Here is a 24,791-nt window from a genome sequence, read left to right as displayed (position 1 = left end):
TTTCACAAGTGATGCTTTTAACAAGTAAACGATCATTTAAAGTTGTCAAAGCTAAACTTTGCGCCTTTCTTTATGAAACTTTAGCAGCCTTCTCCACTGTGCTGGGACACGTATAATCCATCCTCCTTACCAAGAAAGTTGGTAAAATACATCCAGGTTCTCTATTATTGCTCTCTTGCTGAAAGCTCATTCACTTGTTATTTCAGTCCTCTTGCGGTCACTGCTTCGGATGAAAAGGTTACATGTCTAGAATCAGCTTTGCCGTTTTATTGCATCTAGCATAATGAAGATAAATTTGACTGTTTGCCCTTTTTGAACTATATTAACGACTGCTCATTGCCCTGACTGCTAACATTTTTGCTATCATCTGTGCTCCCCGGTCCATCCATCATTATCAGCACTGACTGATCAGGGCAGGGTGTTCTGGGATCCACTGGGGTATTACAGATAAGGTTAAACATACCTAGGACTGTATAGACAAAAAAGTAATGTCCGCTAAACTAACACTGCTTAGCTAGCTCACGTTAGACACCTCTATCAAGGCTGCTGTCGTCACACGTCGAGTAAATTAACTCAGTGTTGTGTTATTTTCTCTAAGTAGGGCAACCCAATGACCACAATGTAAACTTCAAGTAGCTGTGTTAATCATTGACGGAGGTAAATAATCACACATCTTCATGAGGTAAAGGTTTGTGAAGATTGTAGAAAAGGTACACTTATAATGACAGCTCCCATTCAATGTCACGCATACTGGAGAGAGACGCCAACGCGGCAACTGTGGCTTGTTCACTTCCGGTATTACGCCTGATTCGTCTATACTGTAACCATATGAACTGAACCTGTACAGGTCTCTTTTGTAACTAAAAGCCTTGTGTGGCCACACATAGTAGGCACTGACTAAAACCCTAACACTGTATAAAACCCATTTTCTACAGTATTTGCCACACATCTTTAGTTCAGGATTAGATGTATTGCCCGTCCCGGGCCTGTCCCGCCTTAGGTCTGACACACTAGCAAAATTTTATGTCAAAGAGTCTTACATTTATACCAGCAGCCCAGTAATGTATGGGTTGAAGCACCTACTCACATACCAGATGGATAAATACATTATTACACACACACACACACACACACACACACACACACACACACACACACACACACACACACACACACACACACACACACACACACACACACAAACTCCCAAATACATATGAGAATGTCAAGGGCACTGTTGACCTTGACGGTCAGTGTTAATCTGCATATGTGATGACCACAAGCATACCCTCTCTGCCTGGTTTTCTCATTAAGCTGCTGCTTACATCCTCATCCTATTTTCTCCTTCACAGCGGATGGACAAAAGGATATCGAGGACGAGTTGACCACCGGTTTGGAGTTGGTGGATTCCTGCATTCGCTCCCTTCAGGAATCAGGAATACTTGACAGTGGAGAACGTGAGTGTTCTAAATTGTGTGTGTGTATGTGTGTTTGGGGAGGGCAAGAGTGGCGCAAACCTACTATTGTCTATTTAGATTCTACTTATCTCAATCCATTTAATGCTATTGACGTGACTTAGAAAAAGGCAGAATTGCGATCTCCAAAAAAATACAATTTTAGTCCAAGAACATAAAGATACACACTGAATTTCATTTGATCTTCAATTTTTTATGTTTATTTTTTCAAATTTCTTCTTGAGGGATTTCCTTCGTAGACAGGAAATTAGTTGTTTACTTTGTTAACACACAATGGATCAAAATCATGGTCTACTCAACTCTAGAAGAAATTCAGCAGGGGTAAACAAACCTGTTATTGCTTGAAAAGGAATATAAATGTATTTTTTTTAATTGTCACGCACAGTCATTCCTTAAAAAGAGTCACTGTAGGGGAACAAATAGCCAGGCAATCCTAACAAAAACGTCACCCGTGGTTGCTTTAAATACGGATGGATTATGGTGTGTAATCGTTTGAAATTACTTTTCTTTTCCTGAAAGGAAATTCAGAAATGGGCTCTTATTGTTCTGTCTGATATCTGGCCTAAGTGCAATAATTCCCTTTGTTAATATTGAGTTCTCATTTCTACTTGCAGTAAGCAAGTTGAATCAAGGGAGCGCTTTGTTCCAGATTCGACATGAAGTATATAGATTAGAAGTAAAGTTATAGTCAAGATATAGAAATTCATCTTCTCACTGGGTAAGATGAATATAGCTGTAGTTTGTCACTGAAAGGAAAGTGTACTTGATTAATGTATAGAACTGAGTCCAGATCTACTGTAGAGGTAGACCGATTTTTCGACCAGCTGAATAATCAGGGCTGATATTTTAACACATGAGCTGGATAAGCAGAGTATCATGCACGCACATCTGCTTAGTTTAGTGCACACTTATCACACTTGTCTGAACACGTGGAGTGTGTAATATGAATAAGCAAAGCTGTTATTAGTATAATTGTTATTAGATATTTTTCACTAAGATTACAGCCATTTGCCTTGACAGTTTTCGGGAGATGCTTAAAACGTTTTCAGCCCTGTACTATTACTACTATTATCTATTATGTACCGTAGGCCACAATAAACATTTCCCCAAATCCCCCCAATCATCGGTGTTTTTTTTTTAAATAGTTCCTTAGAGGGCTGAGAAATCGAATCCCTTTTTATTATTTTTTCAGCATCATTTGTTATTATTAAACTGTTATAAAACAAAAAATCGGCCAATAACGACCTCCTTTATAGGCAATCGCCTGCACTGATTTCCAAAGATCGGCATCGGCCAAATAAAAAACCCACTGTTCTTTTACGTGCAGATGAAAGTCTCATTCATGTTTTGATGTTGAGACAAATAGATAACAGCAAGGCAGATCTCATAACACCATGCTGCTTCTGAATTCGTACCAACAACCGTCCACTTTCAGGACGCTTTTTTCCATCTTGTGGGCCTTGTATTCTGATAAATCAATTCAAACTATGATTGAGAGGCGCCCTGTGTATGCGGTCTTGCTAAATGTGCTTGGCATTCTCTTTGCAGGTCATTGGTTTTGGAACACTGCATTCCCATTTCACTTATTGTCTGCTGACCTTTTTGATAGTTGATATATTGCTGTAATGGATGGCATTTTAAGAACTAGCACTGAAAATGCTGCGCAGCGCATTTCTACGTGAAGTGTTTACTCACATAGTGTACCATACTATTTATTATGTGTCATTTCTCGTAATATTAGGATGGACTGGCCAGCGTGAGCACCTACATAATATGTGTGACTTTGTGCTCTGTATAGCACATGCATCTGCAGTGCATACACATTAGATGTACGAGTTGTATACGTAGGTTAGCACAAAAGCTGGACAGGGGAGAAGTAGCAAACCTGGTTTGGAAGATTTACCTGTAGATTGCTGTTGCTGGTCTCCTTTGATAATAAAAAAAACAACAAAAAACAAGTTGCATGTTTCAGGATATGCAGAACAGTGGGGAAACATGTCAAATAATCTGATTCTAAACTTGTTTGTAGGAAGTGCCTGGATCCCTGTCACTCCTGCTTTATCTCCATGACTGAGTCCAAATGGCTCTCTCATTGTGAGCTTTCTTATTTTGGGTGCACCATGCACGGCTGTTTTTCCCCATTGTGTGGGTGCAGATATATTCAGTGCAGCTATTTGTGTGTGTTTTTATGTGCATGAGTGTTTTTCCCTCAAAAGGTAGTGTTGCGAATAGTTTAGCGGTAAATACACAGAATAGTGACATGTCCCTGCCTTCAGTAAGAAGTTGAACAAAACAGGGAGGCTTTCAGCTGATACTGTAGTTAATAAGGCTTCATAGCAGAGCCACAAAAATACACATAAATAAGTGTTCAGAGAGACACAACCTTGCAGAAAAGTTAATATCATCAAATTAACTGTGCTTCTCAAAGCAACTACTCTGGCGGCATTGGTGTAGTGTGTGTCTTAAAACATTTTTATTAAAGGTATAAGCCTTGTGTGTTTATGTGAGGTGTGAGTAAACATTTTATAGATTGAGTAAGAATATGAAGCTCATAATTTGATTGAACTGCCGAAATGTGTGCAGTTTATCCGTGTGAGAACGAAGACCATGGGACTCAATAGAGGCATGAAAGGAAACGTAAATCCCTACTGGCTACAGTGTTTCCATTTTACCCTCACTAAATATCATACACACAAACAATATACACACATAGTGCACTTACGACACGCAAGCTCCTCAATAAACTATTTCTCCATCGACCAACCTAACAACTTTCCTATCATCTGACCATCCAGTAGAAACGCACTGAAATAGACACGCACATTTTTTTTTGTCACAGAATGTAACAAACATCAAGGCAGAGTGATGATGAGTTTGGGAGCTCCCACTCAGTCGGCGTAACTCAAAGTGCTGTTCAATAATTCATAAAAGCAGGGATGAGAAAAGACAAGTCTTTTGTGCAGGCAAGAAGCAGAGGAGTTGATCTTGGTTCACAGCGCACAGGCTCACAGGGAGAAAGGGATTTGGAGGGGGGGGGGGGGTGAAGAGAGATAGAGAGAGCAAGCAAATAGATATGGGAGAATAATAATAATAAGGGGTCTTTGTTATTTGGGGTGAAAAAGGAAACTAACATGCATGTGAGCTCTGGGGAAGACACTTATTGTAGACGATATAAGAGCATATTCATGATATTTAGAAATTTAAAAATTGGGAAAGTATGAATACAACAGAGAAACATCCCAGTTTTGGTTCCGTACACTATGTGACTATAATGTTATACACTCAAAATTTCTATTCAGAGGAGAGAGAGCAAAATATAGCAACATAATGAAATATTTACCACTAAGTGAACATGTCACAGACCTAACTGCCCTGCAATAAAGCCAAACCACGCACATAAACGCACATGGAGATAACCTACATAACCACTCACACAAACGCCACTGACCATCGAGCTGTTTGTAACAGTTCTCTTGGGTTCACATCATCACTCCATGCACAGTTGGAAGAGCTCAAAAACTGATGTAGGGTGTTCTTATCCCCAATCAATACACATAAGCTTTATGTGCACAGCATGGAAATCAGAGAAAGGGGATTATTATTTAATGCCACAGCAGTGACTGCGTCAGGTGGTAAAGATGATTATGATGATGATGATGATGATGATGATGATGATGCTTCTAATCGGGGAGATGAAGCCATATTCCAATATCATCCGAAGCTTACTAATCAGCAACAAAAATAAAACAACATTCAGAGATTGATTCCAAACTAGAACTTCCTGCTATCTTACACAAGGGGTGAAGTGAGGTTCAGCTCAAATTGACGGTAAAAGGTAATAAAGAACATGTTTGGGGTGTTAACAAATGAAGTTATTAGGTGTTCCATCTATTACAACTTTCTTCTTTTTATCCCTCCTCCTCCCATCCTCTCCATCTCCCTGCTCCTCCTCCTCCTCCTTCTCCCATTCTCTCTGTTCCTCTGTTTCTCTTTCCCTCTGCTAATAAATTATGTATGCCATCTCCAACTCACGGAGTGCTGCACTGCTGCACTATCTGTTCTAAATTGCTGCTCTTTCTCTCATCCCCATTTCACTCTTTGCCTCTCAATCTCTCCCTTCACACTCCCTCTCTTTTTCACTCTTAATCTCGCTCTCTCTCTCTCTCTCTCTCTCTCTCTCTCTCTCTCTCTCTCTCTCTCTCTCTCTCTCTCTCTCTCTCTCTTCTAACTCTCTCTCTCTCTATATATTTATGCACACAAACTCAACTCAACCCCCACCACCAACCCAAACATACACCGCTCCCGTCTCTATCGGTAGGACCGGCTCTTCTTTCCCAGAGTTCCTTGCAACTCAACTCCACCCCGGAGGCTTCGCTCCAGTACTCTGCCAGCTACCATAGCAACCAGACCCTCGCCCTTAGCGACAGCATCTCCGCAGCAACTCCACAGCGCAGCGGGCAGGTTGGAGGAGCCGTGCATAGCTACAACCAGGTAGGAAACATTGTTGTACACAGGTGGTAATGAGGATGTGTGGAAGTGGGTGATGATGAAAAGACAGGAAATTCTAACTCTGGCCGTTTGTGTAAACGTAAGTGTGAAAGTTGTATTTTAATAAATGCAATAGAGGAGTTTGACTGAAGGAAACTCACAAGTGAGTTCTCCACTGTTTATAAGTACAATTGCATTGCACTCTTTTGCTTATTGAAGAGAGAAACAGAGAAACTTTTGAGGGATACCCTATATGCTGATTTTCAGATTCCTTACTCCTCAAAGACTGAGCGATCGTTCTTTTTCCTCTACCCCCCTTTTCTATCTTGCACAGTGCTTCTCCAGCTACATGCTATTCTCAGTGTCCTCGTCTGCCATCACAGTTGGGTCTAGTCTGAAGTGGTTGAGTCACTACAACAGGCTTTTGACACAATTCATAGAAAAGTATGTGTCTATATTTGGGAGGAGGTGAGCGTCAGGGTTAGACAAACTCCTAAAAACCTTCAGAAGGAGACAGGGAATCAGATGCTCAAATGAGAAGATGATTAAATGCACACAGAGAAATCTCAGCAAGCGTCTTGTTTGTAAGGACTTGAGAAATAAAGATGGATACATAGTCACATATTAATCACAGCAGTGTGCTGATGAAGAGAGAAAACCCATCTAATTACTTTCCAGCCTACAGAAGCCAATTATATCCACTGTTCACGTCCTTAACATATCAATATTAATACATGTGCTGTATACACACACACACACACACACACACACACACACACACACACGCACACACACACACACACGTGTGCTGTACTTTCAAACCTACTCCCACACATCAGCTAAATTAGTGAACAGTAGCAGTGCATCATTAGAAGGTATTGTCAGTGTCTGGGGCAAATTATCCATTTGTGATCGGTGGTTATGAATTGCAATTGTAAGAGGAAATATTTGAGGTAAATAATTATAAACCAGATAATTATTCATCAAGCATTACAGCCCTTTGAGAATATCTTCAATATATCTTTGCAGGCATCTGTGTATGTGTTTCAGTGATGTTACAATAATGTGTGTGTTTGTTTGTTTGTTTGCTTGTTTGTTTGTTTGTGTGGTGTGTGTGTGTGTGTGTGTGTGTGTGTGTGTGTGTGTGTCTGTGTGTGTGCTCATGTCACACATCTGTCTTTTGAAAGAGAAAGCAGAAGGAGGTGATATCCTTCTTTGTAACCACATTCATTCATTTCCCCCTACCGTCCCACCAAAGCTCATTTCAGAGCTGGTTTCAGAAGGAGCTCGCATTCCTCCCTATACTAAGTAAGAAATACAGGAGGCACAGAACGAATGATAGAAAAACAGATAGACACGCATTCAGATGGATGGAAAGATACAGCAACTGGAGTTTTTATTCTATCTGTATTCTGAATTATATGGTATTTCTTGTCCTCCGTTTCCCTCGTATGGTAGTGTGTTCCTGTCCTGTTTCCCTCCCCCCTTTCTCCCTTCCCTGTCCTCTCTGCTCACCATCTCTGTCTATGTGAGCGTTTGTGTGTGTGTGTGTGTGTGTGTGTGTGTGTGTGTATCCTCCTCTCTGATGTTTTTGGCTTGTCAGTGTAATGGGGCCAGTGTTGTCAGCAAGGCTTGTTGCTCATGAATAGCTCTACGCAAGCCAGTGCTGCTAGATAGGCAGGTTCAGCTTGCATGCATGTGCAGTACATGCAGGTTTTTGTTGGTGTGCTTGCAGGCACATGGGTATGCACATTGGGGTGTTTTTATGCCCTCTCTGTGTGTACAAAAGTTTGCGCAAGTGACTGTTTTAAGGAGAGTGAGAGAGAAAGCGAAAGGTCTAGCATGCCGCTGCTCTTCTGTGGGGTATTTATAACCCTGAGAGGCCCTGCTTTAATAATGCATGGATACATTGCACCTCAAACATCCCAGTGTTTTACTGGAGGAGAAAAGTGGCAGGATTGCAAGATGACATAGAATAGGGGTGGAGAAAGTGCTCTCCCTCACACAGTGTGTCAGGCTTTCTATTTATTAGGTAACTCAGCCAACAATTCATCTATACTCATCATTTATTTATCTGGCAAATTACCCACCCATCTGTTTATACATTCATTCATTCACCTCTTCATCAGTCTAAAGTCCATTTTTGCATCTTTGCATCTTAAAAAATATAGCACAGCTCTAGTATTGAAGACATAAAGTACCATAAACCATTAATAAAGTTCTTTTAACTCAGTTTTGTGACCTGCAATTCATCAGCCTTAGATCTCTCATTTGGCTTCATAACCTACTAAACTAACACAGGGGACTTGTATAGTAATTTTTTATGGTGCACACTGTTCTGGATAATGGTTCACATCCCGATTAAGATATCTCTGTGTGTTCAAAGATAATTTTACTAATCTGCTCTCTAATATCTCTTTATCCATGTGCACACAAACAAACACTTCAAGTGACATTGTTTACATATATAACACACTTTTTCGTGTACACTTTTCATAGTTTCCATTAACATCTCAAATACATTTTAAACACTGCAACTAATTACAGTAATCCATGGTAAGATGCAGTTCCAGCTATATAAAAGGCTAGGAAAAGTTACCTGGGATATTATTGTGAAACTCTTGGTACTACACATTTAAGCAGATGATTGTTTTTGCAGTCTGAAATGCTAATTACAGCAGCATGAGTGAAGTCATTTACATATATGGCATAAGTCTTAGTAACACCAGGTTTTCTCATTTCTAAAGGAAAGGGTTAAACTAAAGAATGCAATTTCTGAAGCAGTTTAAGGTGGAATTGCTGGCTGCTAAGAAGTTGAGTAAACTGCGTTGCTGGAAAAGCTGGAAGCTGCTGTATTATTTTATTTACATGGGCAGCTGAAGGAGTGTGAAGAGTTGGAATAATAAGAAAGCTATAAATGGAGCAAAATATAGTGTAAGTAATGAAAGGTATTGAAATGAGTAAAGTAAGTAAGTAAAAGTAAGCCTGCCGTAAGATCCCTTTTACCGTTTGAGGCTTTGATTTTGAAAGTCTAGACTCCTGGGTCAGACAGGTCACTTACTACAGATGTACACATCTAAATAACACTATATTTATCCGTAATAAAGCTAATGTGACGGCATGGAGATCAGTCAGTCGGGCGCTACTGCGTTCCAAACCTTGCGTACTGCGATGATGACACTTACGTGTTTAAGTTTATGATCCGCTGAACTTGTTGCTGTAAAATATGTTTGTGATGTCAGAAATGTGCGAAATCGAAAAGTCCCATCTTCTGTTTTGCTTGGTTTGTTTTTTTGCTCATAACGTGAGAGTCTCTGGGGCAGTTGGATGGCCTTGCTCCATGGCTCATCGAGTAAAATGCATGAGGTTGTTTGATAGATTGTTTCTAAGAGGACTTATTCTGCGTTTATTCTGCGTTTTGATTTAAAAAAAAAATCTATTAAGGGAAAACATTTTGGGAGTAAAAATTTGAAGAGATATTTTTAAGAAGCTACATTAGGTTTACCGTTCAACTCCACCGTGCATGTGGTGTCTACCACGCTAACATTCTGTCCATGCCTTTGAATGATGGAAAGAATACAAGTAAAAAAAAAAAGAATATTCCCGATAATATGAACGTTAGTAACACTTAAAATGATTCCGATGATGTCCTCAACATTGTTAAAGTAAGTGCCCAAAACAAGAAGGAATAACTGACTTTAGTAATGCTTCTGCTAGTATTTACTACCCATGGTTGTTTGTTTGAGAGTGGATTCATTGTAGTGGTGCCAGGTTAAGTTTAAGCTTCCATCAGGATTTCCATCCTGTGTTGCAATGATTGTTGGCTCGCATCTTTGGCTCGCATTGCCAGACCAATCTCTACATCGCTGTGGGGACATTGGCCTTATATTCTGGGAAAAAATGCTCTGGTTGTTTGTATTTCATAAAACCAATCACACTCATAATGGTCAGCACTAAGTCGACGGTGCCATGGCAAAATAGACAGTGGAAGGTTCTTGTATGTGGGAGCTATCTCACTGTATATTTACCTGGTTCTCATTTTACATATTTGTCTTTCCTTCAGTCCTTATCTGTGTCCCCCTGTCTCTGTTACTGTTTCTCTGTTTGCCTCCATAAGTCAGATTTTTTCAAAGAGACTGCTAATCCACTCAACCAGAGATAAATCAGTTTCCATGACCCCTCTACAAACAAAGCAGTGCTGGAACCAAAGGCCTGTTGTCTTCGGCAGACACGCTTTGGCTCACTGCAGAGCAGGAAAATATCAGCAGAAACTGTCATTCGGAACATAATTGGAGATGGTGTGCCTGTGTGTGTGTTACTATATTTATCCAGGGAAGGTTTGCTCTTTCTTTTTTTTTTACCAATCTTTCTGCACTGCTGCAAATATTCACACCTGAAAACGGTTATGTACTAAGATAACCTTCTAACTTAACTCCAGAGTGTTGTTGTGTGTGTCACGATGTGTGTTTTTATAAGTGTTTACATATATGCTTAAGTGTGTATCTGCCTTAATATAGAGTTACACAGTCAGACATATGAACTACAAATAAATCTAATAAATACTCTAGCAATGTAGATTACTATTCAAATAATTTAATTCCAGCTTGTTAATGGAGAAAATTTAAAAATAGATATGTTTGTGTTCGTCTCTCCTAATGCGTCAGTGTTCAAAAATTGTGAGTATTCATAATGTTAATGCTAAGAAACTGTTCTCTGCCTGTCTGAGAGTCCCTTCTGTATATGCAGGGATGACAGTGCACCAAGGTGACTCAGTGACTGTGCTTGCATAATGTGGCCTTGCACAACTGCAGCCATGTCAGACTAGAAATAATGTATTTCAATCCCCTTTAAAGCTTTAAGAATCAACATAAGGCTATATGAGGCTCAGTGGAGCGCTGGCATATGCTCTCCCCTACTGTCTCTGGAGACTAAGGAGAATATATTAGGATCGACCAGCATGTGATGTGTGGCAGCAAGACTTCTCGTGCTCTGACTTTGCCTCACACATTGGCATATCTTTTTGTCTGTTAGGAATGAATAACATATTGCAGTCAAATCTGTTTGCAACAGGGTTGTAGGAGTGAACATCTCTTTCTGCTGCCCTACCATACATGATCAATATGGTTGATTTAACAGCAAATGGCTTTGTTTGATAATAATAGTAAACGGATTCAGTCATTTTAAAGATCCCCTCCAGACATGTATATACTAATAGTCAGCTTGGAACAACATTTTTTTTAACACAAAATTCAGTCAAATTTCTGCATTAAAATCCTTAAAAAGGTATCTACTTCTTCTACCTACCAGAAGTTTTGTTCATTTCTAAAGTTTTCCTACTTCGCTGTAAGCCCATTCTCTGTGTATCCACCTGACAGCTTCACGCTTATACATCTCAGTCGTATGAGTCGAAAACTGGGGCATGATTAACTTCCTGACGTGTTGTGACATCACAAAAAATGCTTGTAGGCACACCCTTAAAAATCTGATTTTCAATGAGCACAGGGAAACTTTTCAACTTTCAGTAGATGAGTGGGAAAACACTTTCAAATATGCTCATACTGTACATCAGTGTGCGCAGTGAAGCTTACACATTCAACTGTAGGAAAAAAGAAATTTGGGAATAGAGCGGGATGTTAAGGGTTTGTGAAGTTTACGGGATGACATATATTAAGATATGAATATACTACTGTGGAATTCTTCCCTCATCTTTGAGTAGGTAGTGCAACAAGGCTTTATGAGACATGATTTCACTCAGCCACACTCCTAGGACTTAATGGCCTGCTTCTATGAGTCTGTTTGAATCACCCTCTGTTCCCTGTGGGGATTTCATTACTAGCTGCTCTGGGATCATTTGAGACTCCTCAAAGGCTTGACTGTACTCATTGTGCATAAGAAGTTTTGATGGCCACTGCTCTTTATTGTATTTTATCCCATTTTTCTTAACTCTGTCTTCCCCCTTCTCCCAATTCCTCCCTCCCCCGCTAATCACACCCTCTCTTCATCCCTTCTTCCCTGTCATGGCTCTTCTTCCCTCACTTGCTCTGTGTTCCCCCACATCCCCTCAGGTGACGTCCAGTCGTGCAGCCCAGCAGCAACAATCACAAACCGGGGCAGGGTCAGGTAAGAACTCACCTCTCCGTCTCTTCCTTCCTCTTTACTGTCTCTGTTCATGGACATGCGTTTTATTAAATAATCATCTGACATAGCATTAGGCGCTGTGGAAACGCAGAGATGACATTTGGAGACACTGACAGACATGCACGACAATTGGAACAAAAAAAAGGTCACAAGCATAATACTACTAATAATTCCGAGCCTGCAGTATGTATAATTTTCTCACACGCTCGGGCCGCACATGGTATTTGTTGCGGCCATTCAATGATGAGCACAGAGGTCCAACAACAAAGCAGCACTTATGTTCAGATCTGGCAGACCATTTTCTCCCAATCCTCCCCTCCACGATTTCTCCATTGTTGCCCCTGTGAGCGTTGAAGTTCGCTGGTAGAAGTATAGAACTCCTAGGTGGTATCCTTTTCAGGACCCCCACCCTAATACTCTAAGAATCACTCATGCATTCTTCTCTTTTCTCCCATTTACTTAGTTTTCTCTCCCTTCCCTTGTTCTCTAGGTATCTACTACTCCAGTTCCACCTTACCCGCTCAGCGTGTCAGTTCACCTCTGTCTGGAGGAGGGGGAGGCTCAGGATCCGGATCCCCAGGTAAACTCCAACGCCTGGGATCAGCCTCCGACACGCAGGGTTACTCTACCACTCAGCGCCTGCCGTCCTCCTCCTCTCCGAGCAAACAGTCTCCTGCTAACCGACTGGCCAAGTCATACAGGTAAAGAGCCACAGTGACTGACATTAATACTGATTTTGATGTATCTGTGTTTCTGATGTAGGATAGGTCTGATTCATTCATATGTATTACAGATAGTATGAGAGGAAGGAAAAATAAACAATGAGTGTCTACATTAAAATAGAATAGAATGGAAAGACAAAAAATCTGTAAAAGGACTAGTAGCAAAGTTAACGTGAAATTACAGTAAATAACTATATCACAGAATTACGTAATTATGTAATAAACTATAAAAAACAGAGCACATTTTATCTCAAAATCAGTTAAATTACATTAAATATACTGTAATTGAATATGGTTATTTACTTTAATCGTAACTGTTACTGTAACCAGTTGTTTTACCGTTCTTTTACAGTTCATGTTTTTACAGTGTACATGTACCTTTGGAGTGCCTTTCGGCATGCAGTGAATATAAAATATTCACATACAAACACATCATTGTTTTATATGTGAAATGGAATGACTCATTTGGAGTCATTATGTTTTAAACAAATTATGTTACTTTGCCCATTTGTCTTCCAGCACCACTGTTGCTGTGACAACAGCAGGAGGGGGCGGGTCTCCCCTGAGGGTCGCATCCCCACCCAACTCTACAGCAGCAGGGGGAGGGGCCAGCTCATCATCGTCCCCCCTTCACCAGGTACAGAATGTTATAGTGCTGCTGCTGTAGAAGGGAATGCATTTTGTGTTAACAGAGTATTCATTTATTAAGTTGTAAGACCTTGTAATTCACAAGTTAGTCTACAGATAATATACATTTATAAAGTCCTTTGACAGTGGCTTTTATATGCTTTATATTTGAACGTACACTATTCACAGTGCTAATGCCCAATATTCCTATTTCAAATTGGCATTTGTACCATTCCATTTAAGTATGATATGTCTATTCATGCTATTGATTGATGTCAAGTGGCTGGGTGTTGGAGGGAAGAATATATTCTTGTCCACTCTGTCAGATCTTTAATCATTACAAAGAAAAAGCGTAATGCAGCTCCAGAGCAGCAGTTACAGATTGAATCATATCTTCAAACAAAAATCTATACGAGTCAATTTTTTCTTCAAATAGCACCTTATCTAAGACCTGGTTTATTAGGTAAATTTGTTGGATGCTTATATGCAATATCTCACACTGCACCATGATGACACATATTTTCTGTGTGGGTGTTGTCAGCATGAATTACATCCTTAATTCTTAAGTGGTTTGGGAGAGGTTTACACATAGTGCCAATTTTACTTTACAAGCCCATTTTACTAAGGTTTCTCATTTGGATATAGAATCAAAAGTAAATTGGCAAAATAAATTGAAAAACTACAGGTATTAACTCTTTCTGTCTGAACAACCCATATCGAAACATATCAGCCATGTCAGCATATTTGGCTGCCAACACACTGTTATCTATCAAGGAGTAATTGCCCCGGTGTATAATATTTGAAAAACTCTTGTCTTTGCAGATGAGTTCAGGCATAGGGAGCTATGCCACACTGTCTCCTAAACGACTGGCAGCTCACCACGCTTCTGACCAGTACAAGATCTCCCACGAGCTCTACGCTACTGCTACACTGCAGAGGCCGGGAAGTCTGGCAGGTGGGCGTTAACACATGCATGTAAACAGAAACCCAAACATGCGTGTAACTCCACCAAGGGAATTAAGTAACCTTACTCTGTGGCTTTTAAACCAACTGATATCACAATATCTAGTGTTTGTGTCTATTGTCAATCCATCAACCTGTGTCAGTGGAGCATTTGTGCTATTAAAGGGGGTCCATGGTACATTTCACTTTATCCACTTGCCATTCTAAGGCCTGTCAAGTTCAGAATTTAAGTCTATTGAATTAGCCAATCTTTTAATAAGCACATCACTCTGTTGTTGTGGGTTTCTCAGAGCTATCTAGTCTGTATCGCAGCACTTTTATATACTTCACGAGATGCATCAGAGCTTCTTTATGGTTGCAATTTATAACGGAGGACTTTATGAATGCACTAGCTGTTCAGCAATTACATTTGTGAATTATGAGCTGTTTATGAATCAGTCTGTTGTGACTACCACACAGAAACCTGCTTCGAGAAGATTCTAATTGTGTCATCAAATTAGATCTATCTGTTGTGTCTTAATGTATTAGAATGGCTCTGGACTCAGTACAGGCAGCAACAGACTTGTATTTTCTCCTTCTGTTGCACTTACTAGTTAATGGCTTTCTCTGTTGACTCTACAAAATTGAATATCAAAGTGAAACTGAAAATGTTTTGTGGAAACAGTTTATGGTCAATAGTCCACCATTTTATATGAGGTTGGCTGTTTAAATTGAATAGTGTAGATAGCCCACAGGTTCAATGACTTTAAACTCTCAAGGCTCAAATAACAATTCCCTTTCAGACTCAAAGTAGTTTGAGCTAGCCTTCTTCTTGCATTTGGTTTTACTCAAATGTATGACCTGTGCATAATTGTCTTTTGTGTAAGTGCACAAAAAGTATTTTGTTACCTGTCACAATTATATTTTAGGTTTAACATATTTTGGAAATCTGTGTAGATTTTTATTGCTTCTTCTTCTTATACTTATTTAACCTCACTTATTCTTAAATGTTTGTGAGTTAATGTCATGCAGAGCCCTGCTAAAAGCCCAATTTGATCCTATGCTATGTTGACTTTTTTTTCCCCGGATTTAGCGTTTTCATTTTTTTCATGCAACATAAATGAAATATGTGACAAGATTGATATTGATTAAACCAGTCGGCAGTGTTTTGAAGCTCGGGAGTAAGTTAAATTGATTAGTCCTTTAAACTCGGAGCTATATTGATGAAGAACATGACCTTCATGCTTTTCCCTGAAGGCACAACTGTGATCTTGAAGCAACGCCTAGGGTATCATCTCTCTTGAAGACTTCAAATGAAGAAGAAAGGAAAAGACTAAGCAGAAATGAGAATGGATGCAAAAGAGACCTCAGACTGTCACTATAAATAGCAGACCCTGGGTCATATGATTTTTAGAAAGCATGTGCTTGGACTATCATGCTGTGGTTTATTTAATCAGAACAATTTAAAAACAATTCAATGCGTCCAATCCTGGAAATGCGAGATATTTACTTTTGGGTAATTAATTGTATTTTTTGGTAAACACCATGTTTCCAGAATCCTAGAAACCAAGAAATATTCATATATACTTTTTGTAAGTTATTTGCCTATCCTTAGTGAGCAACAACCCCCTGCAAAAAGCACAGTGGAGTTGATTGAGTGAGTGAGTGAGTGAGTGAGTAAGTGAGTGAGTGAGTGAGTGAGTGAGTGAGTGAGTGAGTGAGTGAGTGAGTGGCCTCTTTGGAGAGGTACTTACAGCTCTATAGCACCTACTCTACAGTGGAGTTAAGCTGCATAAAAGCGAGATCTCCTAAAAAAAGCAATGTTCTCTCTGTGCTTTCTGCATGAAGGGCCTGAGTGATACAGTCCATTGTGTATAAATATTGCCATAGTGACACAATAGCATAACACCCAGCTGAAGAAAATGAATTAATTAAAAGTTATCGGTAAATATATTAGCGATATGGCGTGAGCTTCACTGGCGTTAACACTGACTAGTGGTTGACATCGGGACTTCTGGCACAGTCGTGATCCCTTGGATATTAAGATACTTTATATGGTCCTGTTCTATTTTTGATTTGATTAGCCCAGATAATTGTTGGGTGTATATGATCCCATTAACGTGGCAGATGTACCACCCTTTCCTGATAGAATTACAGTAGGCATGGTACATTGTTACATATAAAAGAAAAAATGATGTAATATCTTATTTTCTAACTGTAGGCTTGGTATTTAGTTTGCTTTCTTTTTAACTATGCAAACAGGACCGTGGCATCCAGGGACCAGAGTTGGTTTTTTACATTTTGTTATCCTTTTTACATATTTTACAAAATGAAACATCATGGGAGGGCATCTCTCTCTGTTTTTCTCTCTCTCACTTTCGCATCATTCTATCTTCTCTTCTTAAAGTTCCCTCTCCCTTTGAAAGAAAGAGGTCAGTACTTCTACGAGTGGGCCCTTGTGATTCAAAAAAATAAATGAATAAAGAAATAAAACCGACTCCCCAAGACTTCAAAGACGAAAGGGATGAAGGAAGAGAGAGAGAGAGAGAGAGAGAGAGAGCAAGCTAGGATGAGTCATGCCGTTAATGGGTGTGTCCATTACTCTAATTAGTACTCCTTCATGCATATTCTGACCATCTCTGTCTCTTTTGCTTCTTTTGCCTCTTTCTGTTTGTCTCTAAATGTTAGCTCAATGGATGATGCATCCAAAAACGCCCATTTATGTCATTTTCTCAAATTATTTCCATTTCTTATCTATTTTTTTCCTCACTCCCTTACTCTGACTCTCTTTCCGTTCCCATCCTTCTATTTTTCTCCTTGGCTGCTGCTGCTTAGCAATGTGACAGGAGACAGTCTACCTTTTCTTTAGAAAAGAGGTAAACAGGCCAGTCAATTAACCATGCCATTGAAAGCAGGACTCGTTTCAACCTTTCTGCCGTGCTCAGAACAGGCATAATGAGGCAAACCACTGCTCCTATCATTTACCATGGTACAAGGCTATTGAATGAAGGCTGGGACACGGTCTCTGAACCCATGGAGGCTATGAGGTATAACGCATGAGCAACGTAACTGGAGCTGAGATGTTGAAGGGTAACAGCAGATGGCACGAGAAATAAGGGGATGATTTCCGCCCAGGTGGCCTAGAACGTTCTGGGTTCTTTATTTTCGTATAAAATATTTTCTGACCCAATGCCAACTGTGGATGCCTCAGTGAAATTAATCATCACCCCCTTGTTCTATTATAATGCACCAGCTATTGAGCCTTCAGTCACTTGTTCCTTCCCCAGTGTGCATGCACCATCCTGGTTTAAGATAACTGACTCCTGCTGTTTATTTCTGTATTCATTCATTCCGATTTATATTTAGAAAATATACAATGATCCTAAATGATGACAAAAACTACAACATGGCTACAGTACATGCTGCTGTATGGACTTGATCCTACTGAGATGAGTGCCTCAGTGCATTGATTTCTTATATTATCTGAAGGGTTTCAGTTGTGTTAAGTTGATGGTGGATACACACCGAGGTCTGAATCAGTCTTGAAGCATTGCACTCATTCCTCTTCTTATGCTGGAAACTATTTGACACGTGACTTGCCATAGATTGAGAGCTAATGCGATATAATACTACATTAGCTCCACCAGACCATCTCTCTTTCCCTCGGTCACTCGCAGCTTTCCAAGCCTGTGTGTATATATGAGTATGTGTGCGTCTTTTCACTTTATCTATGCCATGTCGCCCAAGCCCTGCTGACTCGTCTTCATTTCACCCCAGTCCCATTCTTTTCTACTTTTCCCTAATTTTAATTTAGCTCTGTGTTTTCAGAGGGAGGCCTAGCATTTGTTCTTGCTGTGGAATGAACAGATGACTGCTGTCGATGTCTTCTTTGCCCTGTGTCTTTGGGATTCCTGCCAAACACGGAGCAAGAAGGGGGACACTACTCTCTCTCATTATTTTAGAGCTGATGACCGGCAATGTGTTCCATGGAGATTAAAATAAATTAAATAATAAAAAAAACTGTACAGAGGCTTCCCGCTCTCTCTCGCTCTTTTTTTCTCTGCCTCTCTCTATATCTGCATATTTCTTCCTAGCCCATGTGTCACTGCATGTCTATCTTCATTTTTCTGTCATTTCTTTTCACCACTCCTGATTTTGTGCATCTCGAACTCTCTCTAACCATTTTCCATACCACAAAAACACACACCATAACCTTTATCTGTCAGAAAATGGACAGGTCTAAAAACAGTGTTGAGTCAAGTGCTATTTCCTCTCATTTCCTTCTCTCTCATCTTCCACCCATCATGTCCACACCTGTTCCTTCCTTTCTCATCTCTCTTATGTACTCACCCATCTTTTGCCACATTCATTTATCCATATTTATATCTTTAACCTCTTTCTCTCACATCCTCTGTCTATTTTTTTCACCCACTAACAATAAATCTTCTCCTCATCTATTTCTTTCTTTCATTTTTCCATACCTCCTTAAAATCCATCCATTCAATCCCTCTGTACCAAAGTTCCGTACCTCCTGTACTGTACCTCATCTTGCATTTCTCTCTTGTTTTGTCCTCACTCTTGCATCCTCTCTCCCTATCTTACTTACACTTTTCCTTCCTCTCAATTTTCTCCAGGCTCTCGTGGCTCCTACAGTAGTCAGCACAGTCAGGAGCCCCTTCGGCCCTTGGGGTCCCCCGAGCACCACATAGATCCCATCTATGAAGAACGTGTCTACCACAACAAGGGCCCCATGAGAAGCCTTAGCCAGAGCCAGGGGCCAGATACAGGCCCTTATCGCAACAGCACCGGTAAGGCCCTACCTGATTTTGAAAAGTCAGTTACAGTTTTGCAGGTTTTTCTATTATTATTTTTGTATTCACTTCATATGCTGTGTGTGTTTTAATAGTTTTAAACCTAAAATGTAGCCTACAACTTCTCAGTATCTTAAAGTTGAAATTTTTTTTGAATACTCTTGTATCCTTGAATATTTGAGGCATCAGCTGTGGCAAAGACCCCTTCCAGACAACAAAAACGATAAATTATGGACAAGATGTGGCGTGAATCTGCAAACATAATAATGAAGCTGAGTTTAACTTGTATGAGGAGGCAAAAGCTGTGCTCATAGGAAGCTAAATTCACTTCAGTTTACATCATTTTGTCAATCAGTCACACAGCACACATTTGCCTAATTGATGCTGACTTACCAAATGTCAGATACATTATATCTATAGATGACTCATCGGGTGACTGACATGATATAGACCCTTTTCCTGTTTTGGGTAATGCTTCTACGTAATGCTGTGTAGTTAGTCCCACACATATTCAACATCTGCACCCAACCCAGCGACAAATATAGATGGAGACAATACATAATGGAAAGTAAAAATAAGGAATATAGAAAAGGCCATTACCAACCCTTTTGTTCTGTGTTATTTTATTTCCCAGTTGGGAATGAAGCACAGTTGGGCACATTTTCTATCAAAGTCACACAGTCAGACACACTCATTCTCACCCGCTCCCTCCGTAACTCCATTGTTGCCAGCAATGTATTTTTAATAGGGCCTCATTGAGCTTATCTCAATGTGGGTTTAGGAACGCCATGTTAATCCCATTACCGTATCGTACCCACATGAAAACACCCAAGTCGGTCACGCCACGTTCACAGCTCCCTCGATGCCATTAACAGGCCTAGCCTTAATAGCTATCATTAGCATTTGGGTCAGAATCATAGCAGTAAATATGCCACTCTAGACCAGCATTTGAGTTGATCAGTTTGCCTCACTTGAAAGGAGCAAGAGTTGACTTTTGAACTACAGAGTGCAGCTTTTGAAGCACATTTCAGAGTTAGGGGGTCATTGGGTTTGCTCTAGGATGTTGCTTTGATTATTGACGGTGAGATTCTGAACAGTGGTTTCAGATCGGATTGCCTTTTCAAGCAAGGATTTATTAAATATGTGATCTTCAGAAGTGTACAAAGGATCCAGTGTTATCTATAATTTGTGCCTTGTATTTGTAATTTTAATAGATGGGTATAAGAAAACTCACTAAGGAAATTCGTAGGCCCACTTCAGCTACAAAAATCAATAGACTGTGGATTAGACCGTGTATATTTAATTGCAGTGCTTGAGATTTACAATACGCTTCTTCTATGAGGCAGTATTTTTATAGATTACCTCATGTTGTTTGAGCTAAATTCTCCATCTAGAGTATTGCAGCATGATTATCTTTTCGCCCCTTAAACAATTTATCTCCCTACTGTACCATGCAACTACAGTGGTAAATCAACACACCAAAGACGAACCGCACTTTGAAGTCATTGGGCTTGGCCTTAGCGCAGCATGCTTTAAAAGTCATGTTAATAGTCTGTGCAGTTGTCTAATAAGGATAACGCACAGAGTGATAGCACATGATGGAACTGATAAGGACTGTGCTGACATGGTGAGCGGTAAGTCATTAATTATGTCATAGTGCCTTTTCTTGGCAACTGCAGGCTCACATTATTGGTTCATTAAACTGGCATGGATCAATGTAATTAATGCTATAAGTCATTCCTGCGATTGGAAAAGAATGGAGACGCTTGTGCGCGTATTTCATTCCAAAATTTGCATAGCTGGAGTCAGTAGGTCTATATATGATAGACAGTGTGAGGCTTATTCAAGGCCAATTTAAACAAAGCACTTGCAGTCAAATGAAGCTCACAGTATTCATTGAGAGCGTGGGTCGCCAAATTACTTAACTGGACACTTAACTGTAAAGAGGAGCTGCATGATACAACTAAAGCCATTTAAGTGACTATAATTATACATTCACTGGTTTCTATAGTGGCTGTTTCCTGACCTAGATGAAGACAGAGAGACAGGTGGAGAGAAATAGGGAGCAAACAGGAAACAAAGAAAAAGCGACTAAAGCAAGGCGTTCTCACATATGAACTCCGGACAATGTCTAGAGAATCAAGTCGCCGAAGTTTCTCTTTCACACACACAGCAGTTAGTTATTCAGAGGGAGAACACTAAGAACAATGCTCTCTTTTTCAGGAACACCCTGATCACATTCACACAGTTACACCTTCACACCTGGCGCCTGAGTAGAGCGTGAAGGAGGGAGGAGTGACATGGATTGTACCCGATATCTGAGCCAGTTTGTAATTTCTTCATAAACAACCGAGCCACTTGCCTTGTATTCATCTGACAGTTTTGGCATAGGCGCTTATCGACACAAGTTCCTGAATATCGTTTTCTCTCCAGTTGGACATTTTTGTTGCTGTCTTTGTGTAAACCACCCTTCTTTTTCACCCTCTGAGGTTTGTTTTCTTCCAGTTTGGGCGTGTGCATAACAGAAACACATGTATTCACTTGGACATTACGCAGACTTTGTGCTAAGGAGGGTAAATTCTGTTGGATGTCTAGTCCAACTGATTTGTGTTCTCTCAAACACCCCCGTCAGGTACTATCTAGATAATATCAGGATTGCAGTGCATGTGTGAAAGGGGCTACGGACACATTGTCCGGTTAAGGCTGTACTCCATATTGAATTGTTTATAGTAACAAAATTTCTGGTTTTCATCAAAGTTGTGCACATTGATCCACACTTTCTTCAACATGAGTCAGCTACCCTCAATACACAATGACCTGCAACTGTTTTTTTTTTGTTTTTTTAGCGATTGAACTGGATCTCCTTCATTTTGAGGAGCTCCAACAGACCTGGGGTCTTAGAAAGGCTGCTGCCGTTTTCTTGCAGCTGACTGGACAGCAGTTTGATAGGCTTGTTTATGTCAGGCCCATTTTAGAGCACCTATCAATTGGTTAACCTGTCTGTCTGCAAAGTTTTCATTTACTAATTTCAGCTCAGTTATCTTCTACCTTCATTATAGTCGTTAGATTAACAGCATTGTCACTGCAGCTAAATACAACTGACGGAAATCTAAAAATAAGTTTCTTTCTTCAGTAAACATCTGCTACACTTGTATGACTGTGTGTATGTCTCTTGCTGGTCAAACCTCACACATGCACACACCCTTCTTCACTTATTCTTACTGACTGCTGCCTCACTGTCTACCCAGTGCAAACACACATCCATAAGCAGCACGATATTATTTTGCAAGTATTAGTATGTATTTGTGTGTTTTTGCACTATGTATTTGTGTAGGCAGTGACGTACACGTGTTTCATTCCTAGATTAAACCAGGCCAGTGCCCCAGAGGACTGCAGGTTAACGTGGCCTATTTCATGCGATTATGCCTGCATGGTCACAGCGTCTCTGTCTCTAGCACACACACACACACACACACACACACACACACACACACACACACACACACACACACACACACACACACACACACACACACATCATCCTGATACAAAGAAGAATCACAGCCAGCAAGAAAAAAAAGCCTCAGGATATGGTTTACACATTTGTTTATTTTTTTTTCCAAAAAAGACATTGTGTGTTTTTGAAATCAGCCCTAGAGTTATTGTCTTTGCTTTCCTGTGTTTTATTTTAGTCTCCCTGTTTCTCAGTCTCGCTTTCTCCAATGACATCTCTCTCCTTCTCTCTCTTGCTTCTTTTTTTTTTTTTTTTTAATTATTATCATTTAAATGTTTATCGTTATCATTATTAGGACAGTAAAATGTTTTAACTCATTTTAATCCCTCCTTCCCGTCATGGAAAACCTAGACATTTTTTAGATTTCAAAACCAAAGCCTGGAAATATTATGGATTTAATAAAATCAGTCAGTCAAGTTTTGGAAAGTCATGGAATTGTCTTATGTTTAATCAAATTGATTGAAAAATAAATCTTTTGTGGATAAACTGTTTTATTTTATGTAGCAGTTGATGTAACTGGTAGCTCTAATATGTGGTGGTGCATGACTGTTACAAACTAGTTCAGTTTTGGGGTTTAAGGCTATGGCTCTTATCACTAGTTCTAACCTGCAGTGAGCTGAAGAAGTTGAAATTGTGCAAACACACATAAGGGCTGCTTTCAAACACCTGAGAGACGGTTGAGGCAGGTTAGCTTACCAATTAGCAGGCCCATTGCTGGATTAGCAGTTAGCTTGTCTCTACAATGCAGCCCCGCCAGCACTAGTGTCGACTCTTGTGAGTGGCGAGCTCTCATTTTAGTTCAGCTTAGTTTAGGCTGTTGTTGCTTGGATGCTCGAAACAATAGTGCAGGTGTCCATGGGCTGGAACGGTGTAACTGCGGTGCGGTCTGACCAGTATCCTCAAAAGACAGCGTCTGCGTGCAGCCTTCACGCCCACCTTGTTAACTGCCAGATGCTCTGACAGTGACATCTTTTATCACACACGGCCTAACCACACACCCCAACCATCTCTCAACATGAAAACACCCCACAAGACAAATAAAGTATAGTAAAGAAAGATGAAAATGCAGGGGGCCTAACTCCTAACTCTCACTTATGAGTGTCTTCATTTTCTTCCATGTTTCACCTCTCCCTCCATGTATGCCTGCCAGCTGACATGATGTTTGAGCAGAGTTTGAATCTGATATGTTTCAATAATGCTGGGCAAAGTTCACATGTAATATGTCATTGCTCTCTAATGACTAATACAATTTGATCAATTCTTATGAACTATTAGGCAGTATATAGGGTACACGTACTTACAGTAGCCTAGGTTGCTGCACTGTTCTTCAGACTTGCATCCAATTAAATGAATTTATGATCAAATGCATTAAGAATACAGGCATACTAATAGTACAGTTGGTTCTGTTTTCCCTCATGTACAAAAGCCAGGGCCAGACTGAGTCTGAGCCTGTGTTTTATTGCCAGAGAAAAACACTGGCATGGCGCTGGGGAGCGCTTCATCCCAGCGCTTCCAAGCCTTTGGCAGCTAAGTTAACGCTACGTTAACAGGGTATTGACTACACAGCTATCAACAAGTTAACAATGCATACGGTGATAAAACAAAATTCATCAACAACATTCACTGTCCCGCAGATGGGTCTTGCTTGAAAAGGAGCAAGAGTGACACCAGCTCTTTTCTTAAAAGTTCTGAAAAGAGATCTTTTTATCCAGAAGTACACATTATAAAGAAAAACTAATAAAAACGCATAAAAGGCAGAGCACTGTGAAAAAACGCTGGGTGCAACACTTTTTCTCTATGCTCTCTCAGTACAAATGAAATGCAATGTGGACACCCAATGTGTCTGTATATATAGTATATAAAATAAAGAACATTTTTTAAAATGTTTTTATTAACATTCCTTGAAAAAAAAAAGTATAAATGTTGTCCTGTTCTCCCTTCTTCCTTCATCCTTTCATCTGACCTTCCCTCCCTTTCCTTGTTTTGTCCATTTTTCTCCTTCCCCTCCTGCCTTTGGTCTTCCTTTTTCCCTTTGTACTTTCTCTCCTTATTTCATGAAAGCTATCTCACCCTT

General features: G+C 40.1%; 1 protein-coding gene across 1 annotated transcript in view; it reads left to right on the top strand.

The window, feature by feature from the left end:
• Nucleotides 1-24,791, top strand: part of ctnnd2a (catenin (cadherin-associated protein), delta 2a) — a gene marked incomplete at both ends in the record, with an annotated part of 219,090 nt that overhangs the window by 77,704 nt on the left and 116,595 nt on the right. Inside the window, 7 exons of the mRNA XM_083935772.1 lie at nt 1,353-1,457; nt 5,794-5,966; nt 12,029-12,083; nt 12,592-12,802; nt 13,343-13,460; nt 14,273-14,405; nt 19,027-19,200. Coding sequence (XP_083791898.1) covers nt 1,353-1,457; nt 5,794-5,966; nt 12,029-12,083; nt 12,592-12,802; nt 13,343-13,460; nt 14,273-14,405; nt 19,027-19,200 — 969 coding nt within the window. The remainder of the gene's footprint in view (nt 1-1,352; nt 1,458-5,793; nt 5,967-12,028; nt 12,084-12,591; nt 12,803-13,342; nt 13,461-14,272; nt 14,406-19,026; nt 19,201-24,791) is intronic.

The sequence above is a fragment of the Echiichthys vipera genome (genome assembly GCF_963691815.1).
Source record: "Echiichthys vipera genome assembly, chromosome: 21".
NCBI classification, from domain to species: Eukaryota; Metazoa; Chordata; class Actinopteri; order Perciformes; family Trachinidae; genus Echiichthys; species Echiichthys vipera.
The sequence above is the reverse complement of the archived record's forward strand: the minus strand, read 5'-3'. Positions and strand labels throughout refer to the sequence as shown.